This window comes from Prunus avium, chromosome 5, assembly GCF_965620075.1.
Source record: "Prunus avium chromosome 5, drPruAviu1.hap1.1, whole genome shotgun sequence".
Lineage (NCBI taxonomy): Eukaryota > Viridiplantae > Streptophyta > Magnoliopsida > Rosales > Rosaceae > Prunus > Prunus avium.
Window position 1 is genome coordinate 14,098,064 of NC_142288.1, and position 19,820 is coordinate 14,117,883.

General features: G+C 37.6%; 3 protein-coding genes across 6 annotated transcripts; all 3 read right to left on the reverse strand.

Moving 5' to 3' along the window:
* Positions 1-1,132: 1,132 nt before the first annotated feature.
* On the reverse strand, positions 1,133-1,858 carry LOC148294366 (uncharacterized). The gene has a single exon (XM_088253721.1). It carries the CDS (start codon positions 1,856-1,858, stop codon positions 1,133-1,135), a length of 726 nt encoding a protein of 241 aa, XP_088109847.1.
* Positions 1,859-4,352: 2,494 nt separating this feature from the next.
* Positions 4,353-9,968, reverse strand: LOC148294367 (uncharacterized). Of its 3 annotated transcripts, none has more exons than XM_088253183.1 (9): positions 9,132-9,968; positions 7,463-8,251; positions 7,227-7,379; positions 6,013-7,133; positions 5,844-5,928; positions 5,677-5,772; positions 5,172-5,578; positions 4,911-5,076; positions 4,353-4,639 (listed from the first exon to the last, which is right to left on the reverse strand). In XM_088253183.1, exons 2-8 carry the CDS (start codon positions 8,246-8,248, stop codon positions 4,932-4,934), a joined length of 2,793 nt encoding a protein of 930 aa, XP_088109309.1. In that variant the 5' UTR covers positions 8,249-8,251; positions 9,132-9,968; the 3' UTR covers positions 4,353-4,639; positions 4,911-4,931. The 3 variants fall into 3 exon arrangements, with proteins under 3 accessions (XP_088109309.1, XP_088109308.1, XP_088109307.1); XM_088253182.1 differs by having other exon boundaries at positions 4,353-4,654; XM_088253181.1 differs by lacking the exon at positions 4,353-4,639 and having other exon boundaries at positions 4,678-5,076.
* A 131-nt stretch (positions 9,969-10,099) lies between these two features.
* TAF4 (TBP-associated factor 4) lies at positions 10,100-17,718 on the reverse strand. Of its 2 annotated transcripts, none has more exons than XM_021969642.2 (15): positions 17,410-17,718; positions 17,202-17,286; positions 16,998-17,103; positions 15,143-15,690; positions 14,970-15,065; positions 13,884-14,876; positions 12,737-12,861; positions 12,543-12,630; positions 12,288-12,423; positions 12,111-12,166; positions 11,975-12,031; positions 11,741-11,881; positions 11,524-11,589; positions 11,177-11,441; positions 10,100-10,458 (listed from the first exon to the last, which is right to left on the reverse strand). In XM_021969642.2, the coding sequence occupies exons 2-15, from the start codon at positions 17,241-17,243 to the stop codon at positions 10,286-10,288; spliced, it is 2,892 nt and encodes a 963-aa protein (XP_021825334.1). In that variant the 5' UTR covers positions 17,244-17,286; positions 17,410-17,718; the 3' UTR covers positions 10,100-10,285. The 2 variants fall into 2 exon arrangements, with proteins under 2 accessions (XP_021825334.1, XP_021825333.1); XM_021969641.2 differs by having other exon boundaries at positions 12,111-12,169.
* Positions 17,719-19,820: the final 2,102 nt, after the last annotated feature.

Here is a 19,820-nt window from a genome sequence, read left to right on the forward strand (position 1 = left end):
TTATAACAAAACAAAAATAGATTATGTTACATCCTTATATTTGAAAGGAAACTATTTCTTGTCTTATTACAAATTATATAACGAATATTAAGGAAATATACTTGTTAATGTGAACAAACATATATACTTAGGGTTAAGAGGAAAGTCAGTTCTCTGAAACAATTTGGATTTTTTCATTGCGAAATGGATGCTTTATAGGTTCCTCTAGTTTTATAACGTCACAAGGAGGCCGGAGTAATTTTCGGGGCAGTTTTACGATTTTCCGACTATTTATTACAATTTGTTCAAGTTGTTTGCACTAAAAAACCCCAAATAATCGCAAGTTGACACATGGCGCGATCTCAGTGCATACCTTTCACCACTTGCACAAGTGTACGTCAGTTGCAACCAAACATTCTTGCTTTTTACCCTAAATTCTTATTTTATTGTTTTGCCTTACAAAATTCATAACTAAAAACACAAAAATGATAATAAAAAACTTCCGAAAATTGCTACGAATTCATTGAGGCTTAATCTTTTTTACTGAATTCCCCGTTTCGTGGTGACGCTAAATTATTATGATATTGTTCTTGACCCTAAATTATTATTATATGACTTTTTACCTTCTATATTTATTAATTTTATTGACCCTAATTTTTTTTTTTTTGTAATTTTGTTATGCGAAAAGACCATTTCAGGTGCCAATTAGTTTCTCTCTTCTTCAATTTCTTAACTTCTAATTTTTATTAGGGTTAAGGGATGTTTTGAAAAAGTAAATGAAAAAAATACATGTCAACCATTGTATGGCATCAGAAAAAAATTAGTTTAGGATATGATAAGTGGGAAAATGTCTTTTCCAAGCACTGGTGAACAGACAGCTCACTCCATGCACGCCTTTTCGTTTACCAAATATTAAGATTGTAGTTGGGCAAAATATCTATGTCAGTAAGATGTCATATTACCCATCTCTGATGTCAGTAAGCATTCAAGTATACAAATATATATACGTAGATTTATATATGAAACGGTTTATGACTGCACAAACACCAGACAAAATACATTAAAACCCAACATTTGGCCAACGTAGCCAGCCAACGTAGAACTGAAGAGAAGCAAGTCAAGAAAGCATAAAAACCTTAAAAACATACTACAACTAATTATAAGGGTATGGATTCCCTGGCACAACATACACACGCATTACCTTGAACCAAAAAACACTCTCACGGTGCCATTTGCATCGATTGCAACAAGTCCAGAACGAAGGATTTATCTTTGCTTCAGTAGGCCAGCCTTCAATAACAAAACACCATTCGTTGTTGTTACAAGCGCTGCAATGATTGAACTTAATCTTCCCATAGTAAAACATATCTACGATATGTCTTGCAACATTCCAAACTCGGCTTAATCTTCGTCTCAAAGCATCCCTGGTTCCTTTCATATCAATGTTGTTACGTTGATTCAAAGAACACAAAAATTCTAATGCATCCTCTTTTGACTGACCAATTCCAGACATACCAAGAAGTCCAACTATATATGCCGCTTCCATATTGCCTGCCGTGGCTGCGATGCGCATCCCATACAACGCTTCCACGTTACCATGCATGAAAAACACTTCGAACGCCTCTCTAAATATCGACTCAGGGTTCTCGCAAGCTCTGCATTGTTGCAAGAAAAGCTGGACCGCAGGATTAGCATGGTACCAGCTAGGATGGTCTGGGTACTTAGCCATTGAAATGGTGTTCCACACTTGTGGAGTGTTTGCCAACGTCCGGAATAATGGGCACACAGATGCCATACGGAAGAGATCTTCCGAAGATTGGGTTGCCACGTATAACATTACTTTAAACCAAGCCAACTCCGGGATGAAGGCTTGGGGCATCTCCAAATGGATATGCTTCCTTCTCTTTCCTCCGACTGTAGTGAAATATTTGGAATTCATGTGTTTCTATTTTTTTGGAATGGAACGATTTGAGGAGTGGAAGAGGGGAGAAATGAGAATAGATGGGGTTTTGGTTCTGTTATAGGGTGTGTTTGTTGTACCGTTTGGAAAATGTGTTTCCACTTGAGGTTTTTCTCACTTGACCCTTTTTAAAGAAACTGAACCAACACCCTAAAACTAGAGAAAAACAGAAGAGAAGGAAAATGTCATCGAAATGCAAAGTCAGACAGTCAAAAAGTAAATTAAGAACCTATATGCATAGGCAATTTTAGGATTTTCCCGCCCTTTTTATGTCAATGAAACAAATGTGACGGATTACTGACTAGTCACAGAATGTCCCATCACATAACTTTTCATTTTCCCACACCGAAATATAGTAGTAATGTTATTAAAATGTGATGGATGTTTATCCAACTAGTTGGTTTAATGAAATATAATGAAAATAATATAGGGTTTAGGGCAGTTTTCCCTCAATTTTCATATTGGGTTTTGGTAGTTAAATATTATATTGGTTTATGGGGTAAACAGTGCCCCATATCTGACGGTACATGTGTCGAAAGCATGCCCAACCCACCCACAGACAGAAAAGAGGATATAATCGCATTTGGGCAGAGATGAGAGAGCTCTGAGTCCGAAGAGGTTTGAGTGAGAAGATCTGAGTGAGAAGGTATGATTCCGAAGAGGTTTCAGTGAGAAGATCTGAGTGAGAAAAGGTACAAGTGAGAAGATTCAACATGTCTTCGTCTTCATCTCCCGCTCAAACAAAGAGGTGTCCGTACTGTGGAGCTGCAATGGTGCTTCGGGTTTCAAAATCAGACAAAAATCGAGGGAAGCCATTTTGGAAGTGCCTAACCTCCTATGTAAGTTTTCATTTCCAGAATATGTATGTGGGTGAAAAAAACCTTGGTCTAACTCTGACACAATTATTTTGCATATATGATGCCTGCAATTAGGGAGCCACCAGTTGCAATGGATTTGAATGGGTTGATGTAACTTCCGCTCAAGCAGAACAGCCAGATGACACGTATGATGCTACGGTGCTGAATATGCTGAAGTCCATTAAGGACTTGGTATTAGTTTTATTACTTTTATCAATTTTAATATTATTTGTTCTTTTAATGACCAATTAAGTGCACAGTTTCAAGGATTGTAAAAGTTCTCCCCAAAAAGACATGTTGCACGCACCACCAATGAGTTTTCAAACCCATTTTGTAATATTTGTTCTTGAAATAGGTGGATTGGCATTGAGTTTAAATTATTGTTCTTGAAATAGGTAGATTGTTTATTGGCGTATACTAAAGGTTTATTGATTGTTTACTGCATGTATATCGCATGTTATAGCGCGGATATTGGATGTTTATTGAAGGTTTATTGATTGTTTATTGCATGTGTATCGCATGTTATTTATCGGATATTGGATGTTTATTGAAGGTTTATTGATTGTGTACTGCATGTGTATCGCATGTTATTTATCGGATATTGGATGTTTATTGAAGGTTTATTGATTGTTTACTGCATCTGTATCGCATGTTATTTATCGGATATTGGATGTTTATTGAAGGTTTATTGATTGTGTACTGCATCTGTATCGCATGTTATTTATCGGATATTGGATGTTTATTGAAGGTTTATTGATTGTTTACTGCATGTATTTCGCATGTTATTGTCCGATATTGAATGTTTATTGAAGGTTTATTGATTGTTTATTAGTAGGAAGAACAACTATTCAGTAGAATTTCCTAATCGATACGACTCCCTTATGGATGGTGAAATTAGGGACTGATGTATATTGCATGTCTATTGCGTATAGATTGCATGTGTATTGCTTGTCTGTTGCCTTGTATTGTTGTTTATTTCCTTCGTAAGCAATAAACAATCAATACACACGCAATAAATGTACGCTATGCACGCAATAGACAAGCAATATAGACGCAATAGACAAGCAATATAGATGCACCAATATACATTACTTTTATGCTACTGAGTTGCCCAAGACCAATAAAATAAAGAAAATCAACGAATTTATTAACCGATTATAAAGGAAAGAGGGATTCAAACCCGATGGGCGGTACGGAACCAATAGGAAGTTTTTATAGCATTGCAGATGGGAAATGTTTATTGAAGTTTTATTGAGATTTATTGACGGTTTACTGAATGTTTACTGAAGGGTTACTGCATGTATATCGCATGTGTTTCTATAAAGAGGGCATGGTTGAATAAAACATTGGAGGCGAGGGCATAGCCGCCTATTTCCCTTACAGAATTACAATCAATACACACGCAACCCATTGCGATTAAGTTAAGGCATGGTGAACGGCTTAAAGATTGGGATGTGATATTTGGAATGGTGGCTTGGATAAATCATGACATATTACTTTGCAATAATGTAATACACTTTAAAAAGCCATCAGTCATTGTTCACATATGCAGTCTTCCAATCCCAATTCAATGCAGTTTGGTTAAGGTTATGTAAATGTCGTGAAGGAGTTAGGGCAATATTACAGAGATGTTTGTTTCATTAAATCCAAAAAAACTTTACACTCCAGATGCACTTCTATGTATGGGAATGGCATGTGCCTAACTTCAAAAACGCATATGCCTATCCATTTACATTTGCCCACGTGCACTAGATTTACAGATCCATTTACTTTTCTCCTCACTAAGCCTCTGCATCTCCATTTCAGATTCTTCATTTTTCTGTCCATGCTCTGCATCCAGCTACTATATACATTTAGCCTAATATGAGAATAAACGTAGCGTAGTATCACACTAATCAAAATGAAAGCATGCATCCGCTATAATAATATTTTGGTTCTAATTGTTGTCCAATAACTTAAACTTAAAATTATGTACAAAAATACACTAAGATTGAGAAAGACGAAGAAGAATTGAGGAGCAGAGGTAGAATTCGAAAAGGAGCCGTGGATCTGTATTGTGTATTTACATGACTTTCAAATTGGAGATTTCCAAAACCAATTTAATCATCACGTACCTGAACCCATTTCAACCACTATCATGGCATGTAAGCATCTCCCCGTAATATCTCTGCAGCCAACTTCAACCGGAAAAAGGGCATGTTCTGCGCGGTGCAAGTAGCTAACGGAATCTCAGCGCTCAAAAGCTCAATGTACTTCAACACAAACATGCCACAATCGCCTCTGAAGCAAATCAAGAACTCGATCAATTCCAGTAATGACATTGTAACGTAATTGACAATTTCAAGTAATAAAATTAAAGAAAAAGTTGTGCTCACTGATTAGATTGTTGTGGAACATCCACACGTTCTATTGGCCATGGACACCACCAATCTCTGCTGCAGTCGTTTGCGTAAACACCTTCTTCATAAAAGTCGATGGAGTTGAGAAGATTTGGAATCGTAATTGAAAGCGGGGCGAGTTCTTCCTTTAACATCTCATCTGGAATAACTGAAACCATTGAATCGTACACTTTGATTTCACACTTAACCAGATCAATCATTAGAGCCACCCAATGCTTATGCTTCGTCAACATACAAGGGGCATACACCTTATACACGTTCTGCCAATCCACCCCACACGCCGGAACCTTGCCATTTACAACGTTCACTAAACTGTTTCTAATTTTCCACCCAGCCTGCTCTTTTTTTCTTTTATTATCCACAAAGCAAGTATGGATGTGATTCTGTGAAATAGAAAACAATCAATGGTTAAACACCTCCACAAAGCAAGTATGGATAATTTGTAATTATTAACTGCACTTGGTCAAGCCCTATGACATACCATGAAAAATACATCGGTCGTTGTCCAGTTCGATATTTCTACAACCTCCAAATCTTGTTGTCGCTTCCGGATGAGATACAACCCCAAATCAATGTGCTGCACATGTTTTTCTGGTCAATCTCATAATCTATGTACATTAAAACAAATGCATAATCAATTAAACTTACATCTCCTGTCAGCCAACCGTCAGCTTTTACGAGGGAAGCGAAGAATTCAATCTCAGCTTCCACGTGGCCAAATTGCATCACTAAACTGTGAATATAACAAAGTTTTAGATCACAACAATTTAAAAATATATACACTAATGCCTTCTATCTCAAAAAACAAGGGACTTACTTTGGGTTAAGGCGCCATTCCCAACAAAGTTTCAGCAATTTCACCATATCATCATGCGGAATCGCCTTCATTGGGTCTAACATCCGAAGTCGGGTTGTCTCTGGCATAGTTTTTTTCACCAATTCACTAGCTTCAATGATCTTCCACATAGGAATAATCCTCTTTCTCTTTCGTAATTGGACCCCTTGTTCCACAGCTTTACCTTTATCATTCAACCAAACGTTCAACTCAGATAGCACAGCTGTAGGTTGATCCAAATCAATATCCCCGAGATTAAACTCAACAGTTGTCCCCGCCGTGCTCTCACCAATGTCATCACAAACCAAAACAACTTCATCATCCGCTTCCTCACATTCCTTTATTTGCACTTCCTTTTCCTCACTTTTTTTACTTTTCACTTCCTTGCCCTCCCTTCTTTTTCTTTGCGGATCCTCTCCATCACTGCTTTTTCTTTGCAGTTCCCCTCCGTCACTGCTTTTTCTTTGCAGTTCCTCTCCCTCACTGTTTTTTCTTTTCACTTCCTCTCCCTCACTGCTCTTTCTTTGCAGTTCCTCTCCCTCATTGCTTTTTCTTTTCACTTCCTCTCCCTCACTGCTCTTTCTTTGCGCTTCCTCTCCCTTGCTGCTTTTTATTTTCACTTGCTCTCCCTCTTTTCTTTTCCTTTGCGCTTCCTCTACCTCACTTGGTTTTCTTTGCACTTCACCCCCTTCAATCCCCTCCTCGTCCTTTTCCTCTCCCTCATATCTGTTACTTGGCCCTTCATCCCATTCACTATCATCCATTTCGTCAGATCCCGTAAATAGATGTGAGATGGCACAACGATTCGTCCTCTCTTTCAGTAAAGCTAGGTCCCTCCTTACTTCCTGCTCAAACTGAGGACCTAAACAGTGGTCCAAAAGTTTTTCCATCCGTATGACCTTTAACTCAAGGACGTCATTTTCCCGCTTTACTTGAAACAACTCGGACCTCAACAAGCTTACCAGCTTGTTCAACTCATCAAGATCAGCACATGAAGAAGGAATTGACTCTGCCGAGACAACAGCAGGGCGATCCTGTGGCCAACTCCAATATGATTGTCTCATTTCCTCTTCACTCGGACGTAGCGCCCGCAACTGAACTGACTGTTTCAGAATACAGACAATATTCATATTCAATCATTCTACTTAATAATTTCATTGAATCTTATAAATAGTTTCAAGGGCTGCAAACCAAACCTCTTTGCTCTGGAAAAAATAATTGTTCAACTTCCTCATCTCGGGCATAGACGTAGTCGTTCTCCATCGCAAAATACGCGGGACAGCTGTTGGATCAACAACCTTGCAGTAATTCAGGTCCACCATTCTAGGAATTAATTCATATACCCAAATCTACACAATTCACAGGACAAAAGTCATTATTTAAGTTTTAAAGTTCACAAAGCATAACTGACATGAACATTATTACCATGTACCTGGAAAGCATACGTGAAACCTTTAAAACTCCACCCACCCCTTTGCACTTCACCATGCTTATGCTTCTTGCCCTTCTCATTTTTCCGGCTTGTTCCCGTTACCTTACTTTTCCCCTTCTCTCTTCCCTCTTCATTTTCAAAGCTTTTCATATACTTTGTTGGTGCAGAAAATAGACTGTCTTGGGTTTTGTCAAACGACACCGAACCCCACGGATACCTGTTGAACGCATCCAAGTCCTCTACAAGGGTCAGGTAATTTACATTGATGTTCAAATGCTTGTCCCTTCCCAAAACCACTAACTCAGCAAAGTAAACAAGAGCTAGCTTGTAGACGTCATCTCTCTCTTTGCACCTCATAAATGCTTCTTCTAAAGCATTACATGTAATTCCTTCGTCTATAAAATATCTTTTCTGAAGTCTAATTTCAGCACTTTCTCCACTGGAAACTTCAGGCACTTCCCCAAAACGAAGCCCCGAGATCAAACAGAAATCCTGACGAGTAAACTGAGCAACGTCGCACCCTATTAAGAAACTCAGTCCATCCAAGTCTTTCACACCCTGCCCCGCGACTCGACGCAACACAACTCCATGCACAATCTGCCCGCTAAACTGAATCTTGTCTATATTCAGAAGATGGCCAAAGCATGATGTCTTGAATTGTTCTAATTGTTCCGCACTCAACTTCGCTCGAATTGCAGCTAGGGTTGAATTTGCATGTGAGCAGTTGTTCACCCGTGACGCATATGCCTCTGACTCTGGCCATACCAGCTGCACGTTGGATCCCATTTCCTAACATACAAGATGAAATAACGTTAACACATATACTACCACCACGTATTTGCACAATCATATTGGTATTTAGTATTTACATAACTAGTCAACCAGGCACATTACAAATTTTATGAAGTACATGCGCATAGGGATTACTGATCACAGCCTTTAACATCATCAAAGCAATATGACAAATTTTGTGCAAACACCTGTTAATGCAATGATTCTGTGAATTACAACCAATAGCATGTGTTTTATTTTTGGATACAAACTCCAATCAATGGTTGATGCATGAGTGAGTGTGAGTGCAATCTAGGCAAGTTCTGCACTTCACACACATGACAATTATTGTCATCTCATACACAACACAAAATAAATAAATAAATAAGAAAGATAGTGGAAGGAAGCAAAGCAAAGCATTTGCTCTGCTATCTGCTTGCTAAGCCATTGCCACATCCTTCTTTCTTTCTAGCTTTTTCTTCAGTCAGCCACTATGATCATGGATCAACCTTCATTTCAAATGCTTTGCACTTTTATTCATGACTTTATTATTATATCTTCTCATTTTTCACAGGCAAATTTAGCAACAAGGGAAATAATATTTATTTCAAAAAATATATATATTCTAGCGCCAGAGATATGTTATTGACATGTTATTGACTTCAGGGTCTCCTCCAATTCAACACCATTATCTTATTCATATCATTATTGATATGTTATTGACATGTTATTAACATGTTGTTGACTTGATTTTCATTCATTTTTTAACATATACACAAGCAAAAATTAACATGCAAGTGAAGCACAAGGAAGAGATGCCAAATCCAACAACATTGATGGTACAAATTGGGAAAAACCTTTACTCTAACCCTAAACTCAAATTCCATAAATTACTCACCAAATGTTGGTTATTGAACAATCGCAAGGTGTCTGTGCGGGGTCTTTGTGCGGCTTTGCTCCACAAATGGAACCTTTCACTTCCAACAAATACGGCTTCTCTCCTTCCCCTTCCACTGCTTCGCCACTTCACTGTTTCGGAATCCACGCCTTTGTCCCTTCCACTGAAAATAAATACTTTTTCAGGGTTTAGAGAATGGAGTTGCGCTGCGTTCAACCGTTGCCTTCAACCGTCGTTAATCGTTGCCTTCAACCTTTTCTCAGAGCTTAGCAGTTTCTCAGAGCTATGGGTTTTAGAGTGATGGGTTTTTTCTGTTCAAACTTCGAATTGATTTTTTCTGTTCAAACTTCGAACTTGCCTCTTTTTTTTTTTTTTTGGGACCAACTTCAATGCTGGATATAAAATTCGGGTTTGGGTTCCTCACCTACCCGATTGCAAAACTTTATCTCAATTCTCCCTAGCCTTTGGATTGATCTGATGGCTATAAAGTGAACCCCTTATAACTTACCACTCATAACTTTCCACTCATTATAGTCTGGCCTATGTACTCAGTCACGACTCACAAGTGAAGGACAATTGGTCCAATATAGGATAGAAAAACTAGCATTTAAATTAGAGAAGAAATATTTCCCAGCTAAACGTATTTCAAACAAAAAGAAACATTTGGTAACTTTTAAACTAATAGGATTTCCTGTATGCAATTCGCGCAATGAACAAATAGGATTTCTCTGCACAATATATGGCCTGTGATTATGACATAGCGCTTCTGGATTCTTCCCTGTACTGAAATTTGCAAATTCTACAATTTCATGCTCCCTTGTATTGTAATGGGGGTGAAAGTTCTAATGCATGATGTAAAAAGAAATTATTTCCTCCCGCCTCAACACCCTACAACCTTCAATAACAATTAATAATGCCATCAGATGCTTCAGATATTAGCATGACCTAAAGAATATTGCTAGTCAGGGTAAGATGCAATGTTTTTATTACAAAAATGAATATCATAAAATGGTGCATGACAGAAATTGTAGAACCAACATGGACCAGCTTTGCACTTGGAATGGTGAACCTGCCTATACCAATAATAAAGCTTATGGTTCAACAAACTTACCAAAAACCACATAATTTACAACCAATGAACAAACACTTTCAGATTATTCACCAGTGGTGTCTGATTGGATTCTTTCAAACAAGCGATATATCAGAGTAGACCTAGACATCTGAGGTTCCCTCTCCAGGACAGCAATCACATCCTTGACAGATATACTACGAGCCACTCTTGTTTGAGGTGTGATAACTTGGTTCCTTCCACATTTTCTAAAAGTCCCTGCTCGAAAAAAAAAAATGCAATTAACAAAGGCCGCATAGCAAGAATGCAGAGGACGATTACTCCAGAAATGCACTACACAAAATAACTATAAAATTAAGACAGTACACTTATACACTAAAGCTGTTAGATGAGACTGGTTGCAAGTAAACATATGATTGTTATACCATAATATGATTGTGAATTTGAATAACATGATTATACAGCTCATACATGCCTAGAAGAGGATAATTTTCCAGAACAGGAAAAGAAGAAAGAAACATAAAAACATGTCATTAGCAAAGAGAAAGCAGAAGAAGCCTAAAGCTACAAGAAAACTCCGGGAGCACTCAAGTTTCCATAATGTCCTAACAGGTCTACCTGAATGAAAGGAAAAAAGTTTCAAGAACAAAGAGTGGAGAAGAAAGCTCCCCAACCTCCACATGGTTCAAATTTTAATGGACATAGAACTTGATGTGCTCTTGGATTTTGATTATTCGAATCTTCGGGGATAACATTTTAAATGTAACTCAATACATGCCAACTCAGCCACTTATATGAAATTAGAAGTTGTATTATGTTACTTGTGCAGATCCAAGGTGCTGTAAATCCCCTTGCTAATACAACTTCAAGAATTACCACTAAGAAGCTACAAAATTTATATATAAAGGTAATGACTATGGCCACTACAATCTTCAAAATCATGATCTGACCAACATTCAAGCTTAATGACACTTACCAGCTGCAGCAACTGGAGTTCCACCTCCCCTTTTCTCTGCTTCTTGATTGTCCTTCATAATTCTACCAGCTGTTGATGTAGGCTTGCGGTTTACATCTTTACCTGGCTGGGACCCAGATGCCACATCAATCCCACCTTCACGCTTTTGCCGGGCTTGCTCAGCCATAAGTTGCCATTTCGACAACATGTCATCCCCTCCAACAGCAGCTCGGGCAGCAACATTTGCTGCTGTCGTCCTCATTTTGTCATCTTCCTCTTTGTTTGGCTACATCAAGCCGAAAGTTACAGAAGAGTAATCTCTCTATTCATTCCAGAGGCAAACACATAACGCTGAGCAGAATTCATACCTTAAATGATTTGGAGCGACCATCATCTTTGTCTTTATCACCATCAACTCCATTGTTAACCTCAGGCTGTATGTAGTCATATTAAATACTTGGAACTAATAAAATGCGCATACACTCAGAAAAAAATACTCTATGCATGCGTGTGTTTAGCACACTAGTAGTTTAAACCATGTGTGCATTGTACAAATGACAATATAGAATGCTTAAAGATACTCACTTCATTAAGCCTTCGAAGCTTCTCTGCCTCGGCCTGCTTTTTTTCAAATTCTTCCCTAGCGTTCTGGTTGAGATTCATAACTTGTTGCCGAACATCAGAGGTGGTAAAAGTGTGGTGTCTTGGTTTCTCAGCATCAACCCGCTAGCATAAGGAGATTCACTCAAAGTCAGGAAAAATAATGCAAGAGAAATATTGTTCAGCAGAAAGGAAAAAATAGAAAAAAGAGAAACAAACCTGCTTTGACAGTCTGATCAAATTATTTATTAGCCCCCTCATTCTTTCCTCGACACACTGAAGATTCATTTGCCTTGGAATAAGATAACATGCAAGTTTATCACAATAGAAAAAGAACTAGAAGCTAGCACCTCACCAGTGACAAACACCGCTCCACATCATTGCTTATACTTTTCAAACCACATTTGACCACTGCTAAACCAACAAGCATAAATTCCAGATATCAAGCTCTGTTTGTTATTTCCTTTCATGACAGGAACAAATACGGAATTTTAACATTTCAATGAAAAAGAGATAAGCATAGAGTATTAACTAATTTCTGCCAATTTCTTCTGCAAGGGAGCCTTCTGCAAAATCAGCCTTTCTTCTTCTTCTTGCACAAACTTTCGAGATGCTTCTGAAGCTCGACTATCCTCCTTGGGTCCAGAAAACAGCTGCTCTTCCTCTTCCTATTTTTTTTTTTTTAAATTCAAAGGATTATAAGCATGTTTACTGAATGATTGTCAATGGTTCACTGAATTAGCTACTCCTCCATGCAGGATGATTTGAAAATGAAAAAATACCATACCCTAAGATTAACTCCACTAACAGCAGTGACATCATTCAGTTGTTCAATGCTTTGATCCAAAAAGTTCCCGGATAATTTTTGCTTCTTACTGAAAGAGGTCCAGAACACAATGTGTAAGGATTTAACAGAAAGTTTGTAAGAAGCAATTGAAATCATGCACAGAAAGCGATAACATCAATGCAAATCTATTTTACCTTGATGGCGGTGGTGAGGAACCAGGTACTTCAAGAGGCTTCTTTTGGCCAATAGAAGGCTTTTTTGGAGGTGCTCTATTACTAATCCCAGCAGGAGAAGTTCCAGAGGGTATTCGATGGCCTAACTGGCATAAACAGAGAAGCAGAAAATACATTAGTCCATAATAAAGTGAAAAGATATTCATTTTAAGTCTTCATTCATAAATCATCGTTGACAAAAATTAGATAAATAATAAATCATTAAAGCATCTAAATGTCAAGAAATAAATATAACACGGAATTTCGGAAAACACAATGAAATTACTATGATTTAATCAAATGGTTAAAATATTCTCCGATTTGGGTATTTTTTTAGAGATGATCTTGGAGGGTATACCTAAAAATTGACGGTTCGGATCATTAAACTGCAATGCATACTAGGCTCTACAAGGGTGCCCCTATAATTTTCTTTTTGAGAATAACATCTATATATATACACATAGGCTTTCTATAGTAAGGATGCCCCTATTTTCCTTACAAGAAGGCCTCTTGTTTATCCATGCAAAAAATCAGCTAAACCGGAAATTGTTTAGCCATTTTATTATCCACATTTTCATTTCAGTTTTATTTAGCAAACTTGGTTTTTTTTTTGCACGTTTCAGATGACTAAACAACTTCGGATCTAGACAAAAAAATTTGCGCACAGTTCTGATCATTGAAATACTTTGTTTGGTAGCCCTATGAAGGATGTGCGCACTGTTCTAACAATAAGGAGATCCTTAACATATAATAATTCTACGCATATATATGCTGGAAGTAATCTTTCCCTGTGTAAACTAATGTCTTTGTTTTCCTAATTTACATCATATATGTGACTAATTTCAGTTTATATATGGATCAAAATTCCCTTGAACCATTGGCCTCTATATTTTCTTATATTTAAAAACTAAATTTTCGCACTTCAATTCACAAACTAAAACTAAGATATGAATGCACAGGTCTTTATCCAAAACAAATTTTGAAAGAAAATTCCTGCTAAGACATGAGTTAACATTCTCTATAGAGTACTACTTTACACAAAACACATCAATAAAAGCAAGGAAGTCTGCATCACAACCTAACAAATGCATATGTAGCAGAGAAGCATAAATGAAAAGAATGGAAGTACCGAGACATTGGTATCAACTTGCATCATTATGGAAGGAGAAACAGAATTTGGGGGCGCTGTGCCTGTAGAAGATGAAGTCACCATGCCAGATGTTGCAAATCCCATTCTTGAAGATTGCTTCTCTAAAGACTCATCTGTTGAAATTCCAGGTAACGCACTCCCCTGCTCAAGTTGAGCAGCAGAAACAGAAGGCAGTCCCTGTTGATTAGATAATGGGGGCTTCTGCTGCTGCTCAGCAGTCTGATCAATTGGTTCCTGTTTTACATAAGACATTGATGACACAGGACCGGGATTCTGCTCCTTATTTGAGGACTGCCAAGGAACTGAATTCTGTTGTAAATTTGAATTATTTGTAAAGTGAGAAACAGATCCACCCTGCAGTCTACTAGCGTCGTTCAGAGAATTTTGCCTCTCCAATTTGGACACATTAGTGATGGTCGCACCCTGTGGTTCCCCACCTGACTGAGTTGAACCCATGCCTTGATGTTGTGGAATTTGCCTCAGTTGCGAATCATGAGGTTGCTGTTTGAGAGGCAATGTGGAGGTATTGATACTTGTCCCTGAATACGGGTGATAATTACCACCAGTACTTCCATACATGGCAAAGGATGATTGTGGATAGTGCAACTGTTGTTGCTGCTGCTGCTTATTAAGGATTTGTGGAGGGCCTGAGGAGCGCTCCCTTTCTTGATTGCCAGCTACCGCACTAGAAGAAGGCATTTGACTTACTTGCATTCCATGAGAGTCTGACTGACGTTCTGCCTCCCGCAGTTTTTTAGCACTGTTTTCAATGACTGAATGGCTTGAATCAGACTGCACTTGAACTGCTGAAGAGGGAATGTGTGATGGGTCTGTGGGAGAGTTGGCGCCTCTCTGATGAAGTGCAAATGAGCGAGGATCAGTGAACTGTGCAGAACCTACACTAATAGATGGCATCCTAGGAGGTTGTTGCTGCACTGAAGCCTGAGGTGGTAACTGGTGTTTAGGACCAGGCTGCAAGGTTTTTATATGCTGGTTTTTAGCTTAGTTCAGACATAAATACATTATTAATCCATTAAAATAATATTAAATTCATTATATACTTACCTGTGATTGTACTTTCATTACTGCCAATTTGAGCATCTGGTCCCCAACAACACTTCGAATGTGCCGGACAAAAGCATCCTTAGAAATTTCATTGTTCTAGAATAGCGGAAACAGTTAGAAATCATAAAAATTAACAAAACGCACAACACAATGATTATGTGTGTAGGACCCACCTTCAGTTTACCAAATAGAGTAGTAAGTTGCATGGCTCTGTCTTTATCAAGCTGGGGCAATAAGACAGGGAGTAACAGGCCAAATGGTACTTGTTTACTGCGATTCATTGGGTTGCTTGGCTGCTCCGGGATCATTGCCTGTTGACTACTCATCTTCTGAAGCTTTAAGTACTGAGATTCGCTTTCTGGAGTAGGTGTTATGTCCTGCTCATGTTTTGTGATTGGAATTTTCCCAGAAATCGGTATTCCAGCTGTTTCAGGTTTATGGAGGGGTTTCTGCTCTGCCTGCCCTTGTTGAAGATCACCTTGGGGTTGCTTCTGGGGCAAAGAAAATTGATTAAATTCATGTGAGGCATCCTTTTTTTGTTGTACATTCTCAGCAACGGACCCATATTGCTTTAGCTCCATTTCATATGAATGCATTTCTCGCTGTTGTGCAATTTTTTGGTCATGTTGCGTTTGACAAGCTGTGTTTTCATCCTGACTAGCAGTATGGAACTGCGGTAATGACTGACTAGAAGTGTTATTGCTTCCTTGAGACAAAACCGCTGCACTATTCAGTTTCACATGTTACATATAAACAACGAGTTCTGGGTATGAACATAAGCAAAACCCCAAGACAGTTAACAAGAGATTATGGGTGTAACAGTTAATCAAAATTTTCATACATTCTTGGTAAGTTTCTTGTTATGGTTGAAATGAACAATAGATCTTTAAACAGAGAACAATTCAATGAAAAATTCATTTCAAATCACTTCTGAAATTCTAGGATCAGAAAATGCCCAACAAAAAAAACCCTGAAGATGGTGTAGTAAGTAGAACTGGAATAGGATGAACAAAATAGAGATGAACTAATGACTAAGGTACATTAATATTAGGTCAACGGAAATATTGAAAGTTCTAAAACACAGAATATCAATACGATGAAACATCAAAAGAAAAATGACAGAAATTATGAGAAAAACATGGTAATTTTGAATAATGTATCAAATTATGCTTTTTAGTTAATTATCTACATTTTTACCCCAAAAAATTAGAGAAAATTGAAGTGCATGTATATGAGCCTTGTATGATTTAAGACAGATACAATGAACAATGACAAACCCTGCTATTCAAAATAAATTTATTTTGGTTTATAATGATGTAATACAAACTAACATTTGACATGCTATGTGCTGTTATCTCAATACATCATCAAATGTTTCTTGTGATTGTTATTTTTCCTCACTACATTAACTTTTTTGTGCAGTAGAAAGACACATTCGTAAGGCACTATTTTTCACCCAAAATAGCTTAACTTAGAGGGGTCTTGGATATTCGGGAGCAACTAAAGAATGAATTATATCAACTGATTAGTTTAATTCTCATTATGACAAGGTTTCGTTAAAAGGTTTTCTTTTTATTTGAAGTTTCATTGAAAAGAGCTATCTTGGACAATCCAAAGCAAATCTACATCTTCATTCGTTCACCTTTTGATTGGATCCTTTTAAGCACACCATTTAACGATAAGCAAAAGCCTCACGACCAACTTAATTCCAGCATGGGAATGGGATTTTTGTAAAAGAAGTAACGGGAACAATTACTATCCGTTCTAAATCATATTGAAAAACACATGCTCAACACTGTTAAGATAAAAATATATAAGGTCAACAGGACCCAAAAAAGGCCCCACATGTTCGTTCCATGAGATATAAGAATCATATCAAGCATCAAAATGACAAATTTAAGCTGTTCCATCCAAACCAATCATGCTGTCCGAAATTAAAACAAACACCAAAGCTAAATAATTCTTAAAATTAATAAATTTTAACAAAGTGTTCAAAGGGTAATCTGCAAAGAAGGTTAAGAGGGATACCGGAGTCTGAATCAGACGGCTGCGAAACAGACACATCTCCTTCTATGTCCCTGTTCAGAGCGGCCTGGAAGGCCTCCACATCGGCCCCTGAATGCATGGTTTCATCCTTTACACAAATTTTAAACAAAAGAAAAACTTCAGGATTTTAAATTGAAAGCTACATATTTAAATTCAAAGCTACAGATTGGCAGCGACAGAGAGAACCTCATCGTCTTCAAGGAGCTTCTTCATAATGGATGGGTCCATGATGAGATATATACACCACCACAAGCAAGTCTAGAAGGGCAATCTATATATTAAAAAAAAACAACAACAATTTTTTTTTATAAAAAAATTACCAGTTAGCACCTAATAAGATTAACAAAGAAAGATAAGTAATTGAGTAATTGAATTAAAATTAGAGTAAATATACCGCTTCAACAATTGACCAAATGCTGATATATATAGCACATCGAGCAATTTAAGTGTCGAAGAAGAAGAAGAATTGAGGAGGGAGGGAAGAAGAACAGGAGGGGGAGCGCTGCAAAACTCGGTTCACAGCTCACGGGTGAAGAACTGAACAGAATAGGGGAGACGAAGAAGAACTAATTAACCAAGGAAGAAGAACTCAGAAAAGAAGAAAAAGCTGATTCTAATTCTATATTTAATTGAGTAGGAGCACAGGAGGAGGAGGAGAAGAAGAAGACGACGTGGGAGGGGGAAGGGCTGTTAACAGTTTACACATACGGGTGGGCATTTAAGGTTGCGCCTGACGAGCTGGGCTTGGCTTATGAGATAGGCTATGGGCTATGGGCTGGGTTGGCTACCTTCGAGGTAAGCTATTGAGCCTTCTCCAACTCATTTGTGACTAAACCCAAATTTTTCCTCTTCAAAAAATAACTAGTTGGGTTTTGTCCAGATTCAAACCGTTTTTTCTCCCAACCTTCCGGACTCAAATTTTAAGTCTGCAACTTTATTAAATTGTTTAAGAATGGTTTAAGTCTAATTTTTTTTATGGATAACTTTTCTTCATTTAATCATTTTAAATAACTTCATAATTTAATTTTTTGAACAATTTGACCTAAAAAATTTGAAATTCCACAAATAAAATTTTATTCCAAAAGAAAACACACAACATAATTCTAAAAAAAACACAATACTTCAAATTCACCATACATGAAACCCAATAGGAATAAACTAATAACTACTATCGTGGGGGGCTAGGATAATAGTCCCCTGAGTTATCTTCAAGATTAACGGTAGACTGTTGATCCTGTGCATGTTCTTGCCTAATTTCATCTTGTTTATCCCCCAAATATTTCTTTTTTCTTGGAGTAAATTTGGACACGTCCATAAACATTATTTTTTGTTCTTGGGCTTCCTTATCTTGTTGGTTCTATACACATAAGCATCAGCTTGATCTTGGACAAACTTGTCCAATATATTGAGCTTTCGTCTCCTATCCTCTTCGAAAGCAATATCTTGCTCAACCAATGATTCCAAGTACTTATCCCTTGTTTGTTGAGAAGGGTCAGCCATCTTCCTTTTTTTTTTTTTTTGCAGCCTTTTGTTTATCTGGCCCTTCAGGCCTTGGACTAGGCATGGTGATATTGTCTGCGTCTTTATCCAAATTCACCATACTTGCACTAGTTCTAGAAGAACGTTGTGTGGGAGGCTCATTTATATCATTCCACTTTGGGCAATCTTTTAAGATTTCCCAAGCATGGTACAACTTGAAAGGCCTATTTGGAAGCTTATTATCATTAAGAAATATCGTTTTCGCATACACGTCCTACGCATGAAAAAATAAATTTAAGTTTGGAGTTGAATAAATTTAAAGCTTTAATAAGAATGGTTACTTACCACATCATGTAGATTTGAGCCACTTTGTGGGTTCGTATTGGCCTTAGTCAAGCATGCATTCCAAAGAGAACATTATTGGTTGATAGTCTTGAACCGAGAAGCAATGGCTTGGTATGTTTGTCACTCGGGTCCACTAATGCCCGAATCATTTTCCAGAAACTTTTGATATACACACTTCCAAGATGTGTCGCTTGCTTGATTGGTGACAATGGCCCCATCTTCACTAACAGAAACCCACCCTTTGCACAATGCCTCATCTTCATCGAGCCTCCAATTCACACATCTTTGAGATTTTGTGGACATCTTTAACAAGAATAAAATGAGATTGATGAGATTGACAAAGGAAAAATAAATTGAGAAATAGATAAAATATTTTTTGGTAGATTATTTGAGAAATGGATGGGTATTTATTGAGTTTGGAGTGAGTTTTGGGGTTGGATTTGATATAGATTAATTAAAAATATTATTTTTGACAAGTGTAAAACCAGGCCCTAGGCTCTAAAATCCACAGAGGGGGGGGTGAAGTAGGCTATAGGTCAAAGACCTACCAAATTAAATTTTAAGCCCAGCTAAGAATAAAATGCGGAAGCTGGATTAATATAGACAACACCACGTATTAATCCAAATAGAAACTCTTGTGAATTTGGATCAATACAGTGCAATGTCGTATTAATCCATGTTAGTGTACTGATGTGATTTGAACAATATGCAGCAAGTACAACAATGGCAACATGAATATAAACATACACAAAGAGTTGTTGACCCAGAAACCCAACAAGGGGAAAAACTGGAGGCACCAAGCCAGGAGAGATCCAATATGCTCATTAAGAAATACAAGGAAAAGAAGGAAGACTTAGCTCAATCTATCACCTATAGGCAGCTTCAATCACCCTTACAGCAAGCACCAATTCCTTTATCTCTTAGCAGCACATCCTCTCAAGAGCACCAAGCTCAAGTTGCATATGTATGAAGTGAGTTATG

Excerpts from the sequence above, each read along its gene's own strand:
- LOC148294366 (XM_088253721.1), bottom strand. The coding sequence starts at position 1,858 with ATGCCCCAAGCCTTCATCCCGGAGTTGGCTTGGTTTAAAGTAATGTTA.
- TAF4 (XM_021969641.2), bottom strand. The coding sequence starts at position 17,243 with ATGGACCCATCCATTATGAAGAAGCTCCTTGAAGACGATGAG. Across the intron at positions 11,590-11,740 it reads AGCTTCGAAGGCTTAATGAA|CCTGAGGTTAACAATGGAGT; the intron begins GTGAGTATCTTT and ends GACTACATACAG. Across the intron at positions 10,459-11,176 it reads AACTCCAGTTGCTGCAGCTG|GGACTTTTAGAAAATGTGGA; the intron begins GTAAGTGTCATT and ends TTTTTCGAGCAG.
- LOC148294367 (XM_088253183.1), bottom strand. The coding sequence starts at position 8,248 with ATGGGATCCAACGTGCAGCTGGTATGGCCAGAGTCAGAGGCATATGCG. Across the intron at positions 5,929-6,012 it reads GAATGGCGCCTTAACCCAAA|TTTAGTGATGCAATTTGGCC; the intron begins GTAAGTCCCTTG and ends TTATATTCACAG. Across the intron at positions 5,579-5,676 it reads CGACCGATGTATTTTTCATG|AATCACATCCATACTTGCTT; the intron begins GTATGTCATAGG and ends TCTATTTCACAG.